Source organism: Artemia sp. Qi Xiang Cuo, chromosome 2 (assembly GCF_049724085.1).
Source record: "Artemia sp. Qi Xiang Cuo chromosome 2, ASM4972408v1, whole genome shotgun sequence".
Classification (NCBI taxonomy): Eukaryota; Metazoa; Arthropoda; class Branchiopoda; order Anostraca; family Artemiidae; genus Artemia; species Artemia sp. Qi Xiang Cuo.
The window spans coordinates 29,411,845-29,428,433 of record NC_142795.1 but is presented as its reverse complement, the minus strand read 5'-3'; the positions used below and the strand labels follow the sequence as shown (position 1 = coordinate 29,428,433).

At 35.2% G+C, this 16,589-nt stretch overlaps 1 protein-coding gene across 3 annotated transcripts in view; it reads right to left on the bottom strand.

Annotated features, from left to right (window-relative positions):
- Positions 1 to 946: 946 nt before the first annotated feature.
- Positions 947 to 16,589, bottom strand: part of LOC148955104 (uncharacterized) — a 48,626-nt gene continuing 32,983 nt past the window's right edge. For 2 of the 3 annotated variants that reach the window (XM_089108057.1, XM_089108058.1), the window contains exons 3-5: positions 15,872 to 16,060; positions 13,707 to 13,929; positions 947 to 1,739 (exon numbers count right to left, since the gene is read on the bottom strand). In XM_089108057.1, coding sequence (XP_088964183.1) covers positions 1,679 to 1,739; positions 13,707 to 13,929; positions 15,872 to 16,060 — 473 coding nt within the window. In that variant the 3' untranslated portion in view covers positions 947 to 1,678. Of the gene's footprint in view, positions 1,740 to 13,341; positions 13,930 to 15,871; positions 16,061 to 16,589 lie in introns of those variants that run through there. The other variant, XM_089108059.1, reaches the window with a different exon arrangement.

Sequence of the window (16,589 nt, the reverse complement as noted above, 5' to 3'; positions counted from 1 at the left end):
GAATTGGGTTGGGGGATTTTCCAGAGAGGATTGGTTCGAACCCTGGAGTGTGGTCTCCAGACTTGGTAGCAGTATTCCTAAAGACAGGAAATATCAGAGAATTGGGCTTTCACGCTTTGATATACAAAGGCCTATTATAGGCAATAGGTTAGCTAATATTAGCGGTATTTAGCTATTCTGAACTTGGATGGTGGTGTAGGTTATTTTTACCGGTACCCACTCACATCATTAATTCTACCGGTACCCACTTTACCGGTATCCACTCACATCATTAATTCTATAGGCATATTATTAATAGTCAAGGTTGCCACCCGGTGAAAAGAAATCAGTAGATTTTAGTGATTTTTTTGTTGACTTAGTGATTTTCTTCAATCATCTAGTGATTTATGTGCTGCTTTAGTGATTTTTTTTTTCAGGCAGTATAAAAAATCCCAAGAAATAATGATAAATCACTAGGGGTGGCTACCCTGATAATAGTCATGGATTATTTTCTATTCCGTCTCCCATTAAATTTGAAGTTTATGTTCCTATGATTACAACATATGAAAAGCAAGCATAAAAAAATAATATCATAGGAAGGGAGTGCCAGAAACAAAGAAAGATATAGTGGTCGGTGGTATTTTTAACTCCTATTGTGGCAATACTGAAGTGCCGAAGATTCACTTTTAGCGAGCTTTCTATTTTCTTCGTGTTAACGTTATCATAATTACAAAAGGCAACAAAACAAGTACAGACTAAAATATTATCTTATAAATGGATTGTCAGAAAATAATGCCACAAAAGCGTCAGTGGCACTGATAATTTTAAATTCTGTTGTGCCCATATTAAATTGCCACATATTCCTATTCATTTAACTTTGCATTTTCTTTGAAATTAACGAAATATTATTACGAAACGAAACAAAATATGAATAAATTACAACAAATTTAGTTCAATTTTTATTAAATTTCGCATTTTCTTTGAAATTAACGTAATATCATTTAGAAATATAGCATGATAAACTAAGTGAATATGAATGTGATAGAAATGTAATATGATAAACAAGCGTAAATTAAAATAATATGATAAGAAAAGATCATTATAAAAAAACACAAATGAAACTACCGGTAGCAATGGCAATTTTTAATTCTTATTGTAGCCATATTTAAAGCGCCAAAAATTAACTTCTAGTGAGCTTTCCTCTTTTTGGTAATTAACATTATTATAATTATAGAAATAACAAAACAGGAAAAAAACTAAAATAATAAGATGAGAAAGAATTGTCAGAAAAAATTCCTTAAGTGTCAGTGGGACTGGTAATTTTAATTCCTATTGGGCCCATATTGTGCCATATTGGAGTGCCACAAATTACGTTCCATTAAATTTGTTATCTTCTTTGAAGCTAACGTAAACATAATTACAACATGTAACAAAACAAGCAAAAACTAAAATTACATTATAAGTATCGCCAAGAAAATTAAACACAAAAATTTAGACGGAGTATAAAACCTCAGATTTAGATAAAAGAATATAAAAGGAACTAAAATACAAAGATCACAGAGGAGTTCTATAAGCCTGGTTCTAGACGCTGGCCATAGAAATATACAATTTTACGACGATTACACAACAAAAAGGAGAAATTTCAACGATTAAGTTAGATTCAGGTTGAGCACAACAGGTATTTGGAAAAGAGGAAGCCTTAAACTGGCCAAGCCATTATCACTTTTCGGAAAGGTAGAAACAAACTTCTTCCAGGTTTGCTAGAAATGAAAAACGGAAAACGGATCAATATTTCATATACAATTGGCCAAGATAAAAATGTATTTTCAAAATTAACTAAGAAAAATTATAAAAATGATTGGAAAAAGACGACAAAAAATACGCTGTTTTTCGATTATACATGAACAAAAAGATTTTCAAGAAGTTAGTCCTAATATACGAAATTTTTGAACTACATAACAAATCGAACATGGACAGTATCCGTTTAACTCTTCAACTATTGCCATGCAATTGTACCCATGGCATAGACATAGCTAGGATTTACAAGTAGAGCTGGGAGGGTCAAATAATCTACTTAAAAATAGGTGGGGCGGAAAGAGTACGAGAAGCAGATATGAGTGGAAACTCATATTCACCTCTGAGCAAAAATAAAAAATGATCAACATCATCAAGTATTTCCTAGAAATATCATTAAGCTAATTCAAAAAGCCTAAATAAAAAAATAGTTAAATTTATTTTTAATATTTCTTCTTCTTTTGGATTCACTGGGCTGAAGATAAATATACTGTTTTTGCAAATAGGGCACAAATGATATGTGTTCATTCTCTTTTAATTATCGTATTCCCTGCATACTCACTTAACCCATTTTTTTTTACAATCAATAATAAATAGTTTAAAAACAGAACAAAAACATAGCTTTCGAAAATTCCCGGTTAGACCATATTAACTAAAGCCTATAATCGTTCCGGAAGTGCACAGCAAAGGAGATCGAGAGCACAGTTAAAGGACTGAAGTCCAACTCGGCCGGAATAGATGGGCTTCATCTTTGGGCTGTAAATTCCATCCTAGTTTATATATTACCTTGTCTACTTCATTTGATAAATCTATCACTCCAGACCGGTGAATTCCCTAGTAGTCTTAAACAGGCAAAGGTAATACCATTGTATAAAGGAGGCAACAAACAAGAACTATCGAATTGGCGACCGATTTCGTTATTGCCTATTTTTTTTCTAAAATCTATGAAAAGATAATTCACAAGAGATTTTATGAATATTTGGATGAACTAGGAGTATTGTGTGACGGCCAATTCGGATTCCACAGTAAACATTCTATTAGTCATGCCGTTTACCATATTCTGTGTGTAATCAACGGAGCTCTAGAAAAAGGTCTCATTCCTTTAAAGATCTGTTTTAACATTAAAAACTCCTTTCGACACTGTGGATTTTGAGTTGTTATTGTGTCGCCTGTCTATTCTGGGGATAAAAGATGTTTGCTTCGATTGGTTTAAATTATATTTGTATGGAAGGTCAACTAAAGTAATGTTAGGTGACATCGTTAGTGGAGTCTATCCCGTAAAATGTGGAGTTCCACAGGGCTCAGTCCTGGGACCGTCACTCTTTCTCGTATACGTCGATACACTGAGGCTCTACATACCTGAAGCAACTGTTACAGCATTTGCAGATGATACTGCTTTGACGATTTCTGCACGGTCAGTGGAAGGACTAGTGGATAAAGCAAACCGAACACTGGAAAACCTTTTGGTGTTTACCTCCTTGAGTTACCTTGCTTTTAATACTTCTAAGACAAAATATATGATTTTAGTTGGATAGGAAAAATTGCAAATAGTGCTTCTATATTGTTGGAAAATTTGTCCCTTTCACAGGTTTTTGAAAATATATATTGGAGTTTTATGTTGATAATAATTTTGGTAAGAAACACATAAATATGATTTCTTCTAAACTTGCACGCGGTCTTGGAGTAATGCGGCGTTTGAAATACGCGTTACTTTGAATTGTTTTAAGATATATATATCATACTGATTTTCATTCTTTTATTGTCTATGGCTGCTTTATTTATGCATTTAAATTTTCTTTAAACACTAAAAGATTGCAGATTCTTCAGAATAAGGCACTTCGAGAACTGGGTGAGTTTGTTCAGTACGAGCACACACGTGAATGTTTTATGAGTTTTAGAATTTTAATTGTTCATCAGATTAGGGACCATCAGGCGGGAGTGTTTACTCACCAAGTGCTTAATAGATTATCTCCTGAATATTTTGGATATTTTTTAAGTTTAATTCTGATTATCATCATCATAGGACTAGAGGTCGTGGAAGCTTAGTATCAGAAGTAAGGAGTACGAATCGATCTAGTTTTTAATTAGAAATTATGCAGTTAATTTGTTGAATGGTTTCCCGGAGAGCATTAGGGAGTCAGAAAACCAGTTTCAGTTTAAAATTAGATTAAAAAAGTTTTTGTTCGGTGGGAATTAATTTTTTTTTTTTATTCGGGAGAGTTAAATAGTATTGAAAGGGAAGAAAAGAGTAGGAAGAGTGAATGAGTTTGGTTTATGATGAAAGATTGTGTGACGCTGCTCAAGCCACAATAGTGGCTTAATAAAACGTCATACGTTCTTACCATTTCTACGTTTGTTGCTGATGCTATTTCAAAAATATGGTAAGTGCCAGTTAAATATGATGTAGTTATTAGTTAAAAATAAAACCCATCTCATCTCATCTGCCAATAAAATTCAAATGTTGATAGATTACAATTTGTGATTGTTTTTAATTTTTAATCCCTACCGAGAAGGGGATTCGTAGTTTTTTATTCCTATTAAATCCTTGCTAAAGCCATAAATTTCCCTCTCCAATAAGCCGCGCTATCTCTGAGTTGCCTCTTCAAGCTTCAGGGGATATACACACCTACCCCTTCAGGGTTATGCCTTGACGGTTTCGGTTCCAACTCAAGACACATTTTTTTTTACTCCCGCATTATTAGAAATTATTTCTTTCGGAAATAATCAGAAGTTAAACAATTTCATATAAGCTAGTACAAACAATATTTCAGAAAAGGGCAGCATTTATCACCCTCTCTCTTATCCAAAATCCCTGCAAGAATCACTAATCCAAATAAACTAGCGTAGGAATAAAGAGCCAACGGCGCCTGTTGTTCTGATTCCTTGAGGGGGTATGTATACACTCCTAAAACTTTCTTATTTATGCCTTATCCGTTACAGTTCCGACTCAAACACAATTTTGTAAGCACCCTGTGACTAGAACGATGTTTAAAAAAATTAGATCTTATTTAGCTCAACAAAAATAAAATAACTTCATGCAATTGTGCGAAAATTACTTCACAGTCAGGAGAGCATCTGTCCCCATCCCTCTTAAGCAACAACCAGGTATGGAAAAATTTCCAAAGCTGCCAATAGCAGAATTCAATAGTTCCAAAAGTTGCCGACACTTTAACAGCCCAACTTGTGTTTTGACAGCTTTTCTTTGAGCAAAAAGCATTTTTATATGTAAAAATGGGTTTTTCAGACCAAATCTGCCCACATATTTCACTAGGACATGCAAACTGCCAAGTATCATTGCTACTATGCTACCCCAATTTCTGCACGGCGGACAACAACCTTGCCAGAATTACTAACTTAAAATAATGGAAAAATGAACGGATACACTGTGAATCATGGAAAACAACCAGAACAGCAGGTACACGACAAGTATGTTTCACAGAAAGGCACAACCACTAAGTCTCTGAAAACATATTTTTACTTTTGTTTTTCTTGTAGCACAGAAATTAACCATTTTTCCTGATGTTTGCAGCTCAAAATAAAGCCATTTAAGATATATGAGAATGTATATTAGAATCAGACAGAAATTAGCTTTTCTGTTTCAACTGCCTCGACATAAAATCTTAGTATTGTTATTCATTTATCTACTTGAAGATAAAACAGCTTTTTATTTATTTATCCGCTATTTCCAAGATTAAAAAAAGATGAAGTCAGGCCCGGGGTGACATCTGGTAGGCTTGGTGTTTTTTTCTTCTTATTTTAAGCTTGAGTGATTCTTAGACGAAGATACATTTTCAAGACCTTTTTTTGCATGATAGACTAGTGAAAATGTGGCTGAAAACTGCATCAAAATCAAGATTGACAATTGCCAACCTAAATCGAAAAAATCATAAACATGCACTCTTAGTTTTGCTGTAAAAAAAACAAACAAATTAAAAACAAAACAAAACCAATTAATATTAGATAAAAACTGAAATCAAATATAAAATATTCTTTAAATGTTGCGCACCCGGGAATGTTTCAGGCCAGGCAATTAAGATAGGGGAAATTTTGGATGCCCCAGACCCCACCCCATCTAAAATTTCACGCTTTTCCACATTCTCGTATTATATCTTCTACATAATTTGCCTATAATCAAATCTATGTCCGGCTAAAATGTTACCCACCCCCCTCGAAAAGCCTCCTGCGCTCATATTTGACCAAGCTTGTGCACAGGGGAATTTGAGCCCCTCCTCAGACTTCAAGAATATAATAGTTTTCCTTTATTTTTCATACAACTAGCCTCTTTGTTTACCACTCATACTGATTCTAAATACAAGCCCTCTAAAATCAATTTCTACATATGTGCCTAATACACAAAACGGTTAAATAAATATTTAAAAGCAGCAGCATTGACAAAAGTGACGCAATGATATCCCTTTATACACTAAATGTAATCTAAAAAGGGTGAATAAGATTTATCTTTTTCTGGTCCATGATTTAAAACAAATACTTTAAAGCCTTTTCGAGGTAGTTGTATCTCTTTTCTCATTCATATAGGCACTTCAGTAAACAGGGGCCTTGGTTCCCTCCTAAAATCACAAAGACACAAGGACACAATCACAGTTCTGAATCACAAATCACAGGATTACGTATACAATTTTTCTACACTTCTACGAACAATAATTTTCCGATATAAATCCTTTTAATAAACTTGACAGATTTCTAAATGCGGCACCCTTTTTAGAGCAAACATCACTTTTGTGTTTCATAATAATAATAATAAAAAAAAAAACACCGTAGACACAACAGTGACGTTAGAATCAGCATCCGCAATGATGGTGAATTGTTCAGCCACTGCTAACGAGCTGGATATTCTGAAGAAAGTCGATGGTCACGAGGAGCCCTGATGTCACTTAGATGTGTAAGGAATACAATCACTAATAGAGCTTTTCTTGTTGTTCCCGCGGAGAAAAGGCTAATTAGAAGGCGATTGTCACATTCTGACAAGAAAAGATGAGAAAAATAAAATGATAAATTATAGAGATAAGTTTAATTTACAATTTAGATAGAAGAAAGTCCCCCCCCCCAATCCTCATTTTTACTTCTTGCTACTGTTATAGATCCTCTTAGACTCCTGAAGAATCGTAATGACATTTTCTGGTTTCATGAAATACCAACAGCATACAAGCTTTTTTTCTTCTTTTTTTTTTAGATACTGCGGCCATTCAGAAATTCATTAACTGTAATTATACCCAGGTCATACCTTAAGTCACATCTGGCGACAAAAAAACAAAAACAAAAAAAAAACATTTTATGAATTGTATAGGGCTTTTCTTGATTTTCACACCACATTTGCATTTCAGAAACGGAAAATTAGAATGGCAAAGTTGATTCGAAAAGCTTGTACCAATACTAATTTGTTCCCAAACATTCTCTCCTAACACCCTGTTTTCAAATATTTTGGCAGATTGCTGTTACAAACAGAACAAGTGCTTTCCAAGCTTCCATCATTTCTGCTTTCAAAAAATTATACCTTTAAACAAATAAAAGATGGTTATACTAATATTTTCAATTATACAATGATATTAATATAATCCACTAATTTGTCCCCAAATTATGCTTTTCCAAGTTTACATCTTTTATACTTTCAAAAAATTATACCTTAGCTCTTGACTCTGATTTGCAATCAGTTTTTTTTATGCTTGAAAGTTGAAAATTCAATTTCTCTTCAAAATGTAAACGTCTCTATATTTTTTCGTTTCAATATCAATTTGTAAATTAATTTTAAATATGCTTCTAAAAATTAAAGTCTCTAAATGAAAATGGATGCAGAGATTCTCAAGCCCAATTTAATGTCACAAAAACAGATTTAATCAAGTTTTACGAATATTTAATTGAATCGTCTGAAAAAAAAGGGAAAAAAGAGGCTAAATGACAACCTAGTTAAAATGGAACCCAGTTAACCTGAAACACTGGAGCAATTAGGATTGCCGTCGTAACACTTTAAAAAAAATAAAACGAAGATGTTTGAAACTAGAGAATACCTCTTTTAATTGCTATTTACAAATAATATTTCATGAAACGTGAATTTAACCAGATAAACAATCAGTTAAGCATATACAGTGTATACCCTTGGCACATTGTTGAGAGCATGGCTTGGTGATTGGTAACAGTAGGCTTGGGTGAACTGGCACAACTGGAAAGTTTTCTTGTATTTTTGGACAAAAAATAACAGAAATAATATATTCTATTACAGAAAACATTTGCTTTGTGCTTAAAATATGAAAATGAAAATTGATAATATCCCAGGGCCTGATCACCTCCCTCTTGGTTCAGAAATATTGGCGAAAATTAAAAATTCTGCAGCTAAGAAACTTATAAAAGACTGGTCAAAAAAGAAAGCAGACGAAGTGTTTTCATATAAACCCATTACAAGTGGTATACCCCCCACTGCAAAAAATTTAAACGGGGCCCTTGCGTGTAAATTTCACTCTATGGCTTTTTAGCTTTACTGAATAGGCAAAGGGATATTAATTGTTATTAATATGTCAGTGACAAAAGAACATTTCGACCGCCGTATGGACGAGCTGCTGCAGTTGGTTTCGAAACTCTAGACAGAGAATAATGAGAGCTGAAAATAAACTATTGAAAACTGAACTGATACATGTTAAGACCACTGCTCTACGGTCGGAAATGTATGGCAAACGATATAATATTCTAATACACGGTATTGAGGCTACAGAATGAAATGAAAACCTGCGACATACTGTAGTGGCTTTCCTCCAGTCTAAACTCGGAATTACAGATGACGACCAGCTACGTATGGGTACCATGTATCGTATTTCTAAGAAAATAGTTCCCTCCCAGTCGGGAGCCGGACCAACTCTGCGGCGAACAGTTAGCCTTGATAACATGGATTGCTCAATCATTATGAAGGCTTAAAAAGACAGGTTTTAGTTTTTCAATAGACTTACCAGCTGAACTCGGTAGGAGAAGAAAGGAATTTCTAGCGCTCGGTTACAAGTTGAAAACATCGAAATCACCAGCTGAAAAGGTTGCAGAGACGCGTATAGTCCAGCGAGGAATAAAATTATGGCTAGATGTCAAAACTTCTCGGAATTCGCAGTGGACTAAATTTTCAGATGACTGCTTTGATCCGCCTAAACTGTCAATAACGGCACAATTTGCCGACGCAGATTCTGATTCTTAGTGATTTAAGTTTGTTTTTTTAAATTGTTTTTTTTCTTGTCGATTTTTCTGCTGTTATGGTCGATAAGGCAAATTTAAATTAAGGTGTGAATGTATGATTATTATATGGTAGATTTTACGGCTATAACAGCGGAAATGGGTAAGAACGTCATTAATCGATAAGTTGTTTCCGCTTGCCTAATTGAGTTTTGCGTTTTCCAAAGACATTTTATTTTCCTATTTTTCTTGTGTTTTGCATATATTCATGTTTTTTTGCTCTAGTTTTCTACTACATGTTCATTCGGGTGTGCTCATGTCTTGTGGCTCTTCACTTCACTTCGAGACGCCATCACACTCATCTACAAGATTTAGGTAAGTTTTGAGTTTTTTCTCTTTGCCCCGGGATACAATACTTTGCCAATAACCCAAAATAGGTTAAAACAGTTAGAAAAATCTTTTCTGAATCCTGAAGAAACTTTTGATCGTGTAATAAGTAATGAAGCAGATTATTCTTTGTTTGGTAAAAATAATTTTCCTCAAAGTAAATATATTCAAATATTCAATATGGCCAAAAGATGCTCCAAGTCTCAGCTCAATGTAATTCAGCTTAACTGTCAAGGATTATGTTGGTCACTGACAGATATAATGACCATGTGCCGGCAAATCCAGCCTAATGTTATTGGACTATGCGAAACGTTCCTGACCAGCAGAACCGATAGCCTTTTGGATATCCCTGGATACACTTCGAATTTTATGCATAGAAAAGATACTAGACGAGGAGGATTGGCAATCTATACAAGGAGCGAATATCCAGTTTATGTAAATAGCCAACTGACTAGGAGCGTAGAGGGCGTTTTTGAATCCGTTTTTATCGAAATGTCTCTCCCTTCGCAAAGAAAAGTTATCATTGGAGAAATTTACCGATCCCCATCGGGATCTGTTTCATTTTTATGGATGTATTATCGGCAACACTCCAGAAGCTAGAAAAACAGAATCACGATGTGATCATTATGGGCGATTTTAATATCAACCTGTGCCATCCTCTTACTAATAACGCCAAAGACCTTCTCACACTCATGTCTGGATCTACAATCTATCCGTCAATCATTATTCCAACGAGAGTTATTCAAAATACTCAATCTTTAATAGACAATATTTCCTGTAATTCATCTCCACTCTCAGGTTCAGTCCTCGTCAGTGACATGTCAGATTATTTCCCCCCTCTGCACCGTTTTCCAGATATTAAAGGCAGCAAGGTCATTTTCGAAAGTTATAGACAGTGTGCCGATTCTTAACCTAGGTGAAGAACTGGAGAAAACGAAAGAGGATAGTGTTATGGGAAAAGGAGATGTGAATGAAGGTTTCGAAGAATTCCACAGCATATTTACAACTCTATACAAGAAGCATTGTTTTAAAGAAAAACCAGCTAAGCGTGGAAGAAAAACTGCACCATTAAGCCCGTGATTTACTGAAAGTTTACTGAGATGCATCAACAACAAGCAAAATCTATGGACCCAATACCGTAACGGGCATTTAGTATAGATAGCCTGGAAATCTATGAATCTTACAAGAAGTGCCTACAGTCAATTTTAAGAAAAACCAAAAGAGACTAATTTAATAAAAAACTAGTTGAAAGTGGTAAGGATGGAAGAAAAATGTGGAAGACCACCAATACAGTACTGCGACCCAACGACCAGAAACCGGAACTACCAACAAAAATGACCGTTGATGGGAAAACCCTGACTGAACCAGCGGAAGTTGCAAAAGCACTTTGTACCTTTTTCAGCAGTATTGGAGAGAAACACCGAAGACTGCAACAGTCCCAGCCAGATCCTACAAGGACTTCCTGGGCCCAGCGTGTATCAAGTCAATGGCAATCCTTCCTGTAACTTCCACGGAGGTCTCGATGATAATTATAAATTTGAAAGGTAAATCTGCATCTGGTTTCGACCGCATTCACACAAAAGTGTTGAAAGCAGCGTTCCCAGCCGTGTTGAAACCGTTAACACACTTGATAAATCTCTCTTTACAGACGGGGGTATTTCCATTCCTCCTGAAGAAAGCACGAACTGTCTCACTCCATAAACTTTACTTTACTTAACTTTACTCTTTTCTCGAAGTGAAGGGATTCCAGAATCAACGGCAATTCGGATTCAGACCAGGACCTTTAACAGAAGATGCGCTGACGTCACTGAGCTTATTGAGCTTATGAACAAAGCACTTGACCCGGGACTTGTGCCAGCTGCTATCTTGCTTGACATTAAAAAGCATTGACAGTATGAATCGTCGAATTTTGCTAAGTAAATTAAATTACATCGGAGTTAGAGGAGAGGCACTGGAATGCTTCCAGTCTTACCTTAGCAACCGGCGCATTTACATAGGAGAAGGTCCGTTAAACGATATCGTTCAAAGGATCTAAGTCGCGTCCTAAACACAAATTTCAGAGCTTCAAGGTGCTGCAAACTATGCTGTGGTGAAGGCATTTCCAATGATGATAGTGACTATGATGAACTAGTGGCATTCGCAGATGACACTACAATGGCCTCCTATGATACTAGCATGTCAGCACTCCAGAGTAAACTACAAGTCATCTTGGAGGAAACTTACACGTCAATGGACGCAAATCCACTTGTAATTAATGCTGACAAATCGTGTTTTCTCTTCTTTTCAAGGATCGGAACTCTTCAAACAGAAATAACTGGAATTACGATTTCTCGAGGAAAGATTCGGCAACCAGAAATGGGTTTTGCCAGGTATCTAGGTGTACTTTTGGACGAAAACCTCTCCCTTTTACACCTCATCCAGGATGTGGAACCGAAGCTCTCCCGCAATCTTGGCATTATCAGAAAACTGAGGCACACATTTCCACAAAAAACCCTTCGTCTACTTTACAACGGACTTCTGAAACATCATCTCCAATATTGTGCAACAATTTGGCAGTCAACGTTCAAATCACACTTGAAGAGACGTGATTCAATCCACCGGCGTGCACTGAAAATAATTGGGAGTATAGATAACTGTCTCTCTCTTGGTTTATTCTACCGTCTGTTGTGCTCAGTTTATGTTTTTAGGTTCTTTTCCGGGTCACTTCCATCTCCTTTCCGCTATCCCTTTAGGTTGACATCTGAACAACATAATCAAAACACCCGATCTGCTTTTGACATCCGGGTGAGACGAACACCCGCGGTTCGCTGGGATTTTTCCCCAGATGTGACTTGCGCTATAGAGTGGAACATGATTCCGCAAGAGCTGAGATGTAAGAGCTCACTTGGGTTATTCGAAAATAATCTAACGAAATATTTAGTGAAAGGTCAATTAATTAGAAGTTAATTTGGATTAAAACATGTTTAGTACGGTATTTAAAATTATTTTTATTATTTTATAGTATCTTAGGTGAGGTGATTGTGCTTCCAGGGGGGGGGGGGAGGAACCCAATAGTTAAGGAAATAATGAGTAATTGTGGAGGAGGCGCGTGGTTGTCTTGGGAGTGAAGTGACCGAAGTGAGAGCTGTTTTGCATGAAAGTGATGAATATTTCTATTTATGGGTCTCAACGTCCAATGTGTGACAGAGCAGTATCTTATGTTATTTTATTTCGTTTTCTTTTTAAAATAAACCCCCCCGATTGATTGATTGGAGCTCTTCTGGTAGTTTCTATATCTCCCAAAGTCCCTTATCACTCCCCTTTAAAACATTTTTCACTTACAACTCTTTCAACACGCCGTGATGAATTGTGTTTTAAATTTGGTGTTGGTATTTTGGAAAATCCACGGCTTCGTGAAATCCTCCCCTCTGAGCATCTCCCTTTGCGCCAAAGGCCCCCGCGACACGTAGCTCTACCGGTATCAAAAATTCAGACGGTACCAGCACGGCATATACGGTACGCAAGTAGTTTGCTCCATCATTCGTCAATATTTTTAATTCAGCACCCACTCCTCAATAATTATAAATATTTATTTTTAGTTCATTATTCTTTTTGTTCGTTTGGCTCTGTTTGACTGTTTAGGTTGAATCTGTGATATTTCAAATCAATGTATAATTTTGTATGACGATGGCTAGGGCTGTCATTTTCACATATTTTATATATTTAGTGCTTTTTTATGACAAGAACTGCTGCTGATCGGCATGACCGTGTAAGGCGTTTGAAAATAAAATCGTTTATTATTATTATTATTACATTATATTATTATTATTACATTATATTATTATATATTATTATTATTTATTATTATTACAATTTGTCGCCTTTCTCCCTTGATAACTTGATTTATCTTTGTTTTGATTTTCATGAAATATATGGTTGCTGTATTTTATTTGCTAAGGTTGTTTTGAGAAAAGAATAGCTGTATTTTTATATTTTATTTATCTTAAAACAATTCATAGACCATTTACAACGAAATAACATATGCAAAACTCGGATGTACATATTTTTTTTCTAATAAAAATTGAATTCTGCTTTCCTAATGTTAAAATGAAATAAAAAACTTATATTAAAAAGGCTTTACACTAAATGAAAAAAGTGACTAAACTTCAAACGACTGAACATTAACATCCACAAGTGGGGCTCTACCACATCCATCAACCCCTCCCCTACCACACTGAACATAGTTCAAATATCTGAAATATTTCAATTAATTACGACAGTAGACAACAACTTGGTGTGTTTAATCCAATTATTATCCTCTGCTGGAAATCTCAATTGACTTTACCCAAATTATTCTTTACACACAACAGTAAATTTAGCAGACTTGATAAATCGTTACTAACCAACTAAATATTTGTTTTCCATCATAGAGGCCATCGCCTCCTGGTCCCGCATTCATCAGCTCAATTCCAATTTGAGTATCAGTCACCCCCGGTAATGGGCCAATGTATCTAACCCAACCCGTAAGTACTTGACCACTTGCATGAATCACTTTTACACGGCAGCCTAGTGATAATTCATTATGAGTCCTGGGCATAAACGGTCCCAAGTTATCTGCAACCCAACCTGTAAAATAAAAATATATATATTGCAAAAATCCAGGCTGTCAATTCATAAATTAAAAGTGCCTATAATATTTTGAAGAAAGAGACAAGACGACTATTTAAAATGATACTTCAAAAGAATATATATATGTCGGAACACGAGTTCCGACATTTAGGAACTGTCTAAGTTTTATTGTTATCTATTGAAAAAGGTACGACTTAATTTTCTTGCCAACTTGGCGCCAGTGTCGAGAGAGCAGACTCCATCCTCCTCCAGGACACCCGGTTATTGAGCAGCCATGGGTGCATCTTCAGGTCTTATTCCTGCCTTGCTTAGGAACTGATGTAGATTGTCAGACAATTTGTCCTTGTTTGACCATGTGATCGTTTCCATCTGGCGGCCATCAGGTTGAAATCGTACGCAATACGACAGGGGGTTTCTTCTGGCATTTGGAGGACATGGGCGAACCATTTCAGCGTACATTGCGCAACTTGCAGGGAGAATGGAACCTGTATCGTATGGGACATGAAGTTGGCGTTGCTGATAAAATTGTACCAGGTAAGTCCTTCTATCTTTCGGAGTTCCTTTCTTCGCAGTTAGTCAACTTTCTATCTTAGAAGGTTCCAATAAAATATTTATTTATTTTGCATTATTTAACATTGACCCCGTCAACCTCAATACAAGAATTTAAGGATCTAGAAAACAAAGACAAGAGTAGAAGGAAATGAATAATAGAAGCAAAGTGAAAATTTCTTTTCCGCAAAATAGAGGAACTCGACTGCAGTTATTTAAAATGGGTTCTCTTTTTTGTCAAAGTGAGATTTAAAATTGGTCCAATAAATTCGACAGATAATATACAGTATTGGTTTGCACAACCTAAGATTATATTGTTCTTCGTGCAAAAAGAGACAAAAGAAGAAAAAAAGAATTTAATGTCATAATCTTCTCTATACGTTCCTAAAAATCATAACTCTGTTTGACAAAAGGTCTTATTTTACAATAAAAGCCGCTTCATAATACACATTTTTTTCTTTTTATTAAATTTAAGCGTTATTTGGAACCTTCCTGGTGCAACAATATTCTAGCTATAGAAGATTTTTATGTATGAGAGATAACACTAAATATGGACTAACAGAATGGTAAGTAGAATTTAGCCGCTGCGCAAATAATAATTTGCAATTCAATCTTGGGTTGTCAATCTTCCAACTGAAATTAATATCAATTATCATACTTAACATTGCCCAGAAGTCCTTTTTAGTTTTTATTACCAGAAAATTTGATACCAATTTATTGCGTGCATTTACAGCGATATGGTGTGTCCATTACATAGGACGCCTTTGATGATTCCTGTCCTGTTCAATAGCTGACTGAAGGTTATTTAGGACAATAATATGGATATGTAGTTGCAGACATATATACAAATGGATCAGTGATTGCTCCAGTTAACATGAAAGTGAATGTAGTCATGTCAAATACTATTTTAAAGGGGACAAACAATCTATGTCTGGGGTGAGCCCGTTTCAACAAGAAAACAAAACCCATTTAGCAAACAAAACCAACAAGAACACAATGATTGACAAGTCAACCAAAATGAGTTACTAGATTGACCATTAATTATTAGCATTGGAAAAAAAAGTCAGTAAACCTTTGATGCGAGACCTGCAAAATTCCAAGTAGCAAGTGTTTTTGCATAATAAATGGGAACTTACGATCTAGTTATTAAAAAAAAATTACAGTGAAATTATTATAAGAAGTAAGAAGTCTGGTTAATATTCCTCTCATTAGATACAGACCCAAAATTTTTTTTTTTTTATCTGAAAAACTCAAATAAGTGTTTTTCCCAAATTTTCTTTTTAGGCTAATATTATTACAAATATTGTAAGTATTTCTAAAACTTGTTTTAAGTTGGCACTTTTGGAAAAACAAAAATAAGAAGATGAATTAACAGTCTAAAATACCCTACCCTTTTTTCCAACTGGAAAATGCTTAAGCTTTCCTCTTGACATTACACAAATGTTATTGGACGACTTTGAGGGTGTTAATGTTTCTTCGTTCCAAATCTGTTCTTTTGTACTATTACCATTATTTATACACACAGCACACGGACCAGAATAGGTTCGGACTAAGGCTGGCAGACTACTATGCAAGGAACCTGAAAGAACAATAAACTTACTTTGGCGCATAGAGAGTCTCCCACCAGCATATGACTTTAAAGTAATGGTGTTGTTTAATTTTGACCTTTTGGGTTACATCCATGCCACAGGGAACTGAAAAATTACGGGAAGGGAAAGTAAAAAAATGTGGCCTAAAATTAAACTTTTTCTAATTCTAAGCACCTCCCCCAGGAACAGTGCTCTGGGGTGAACCTTTGTGCACCAATGATAGGCTAATACATCAGATAGCTGTAACTAGATTCACTCACAATATTTTCATTTTCTTGACATTTAATTTGGGTTACGTGCTTGCTTATAGACTATTTAGGAGACAGTTCATCTGGTAGAATCTATTGGTTTTGAGATTTATTTTTAATTTGAAGCTTCAACTTCAATATTAAATACTCTATTTCATAGGATTAGCTTTGAAAAACAGGTGAAATACTGGTTTTAAGTTGGCTTACTTCTGTCTTTAGCTTCACATACTAAACATTTAATCAGTTAGTGAGAGTATTTCTTTCAGATGTA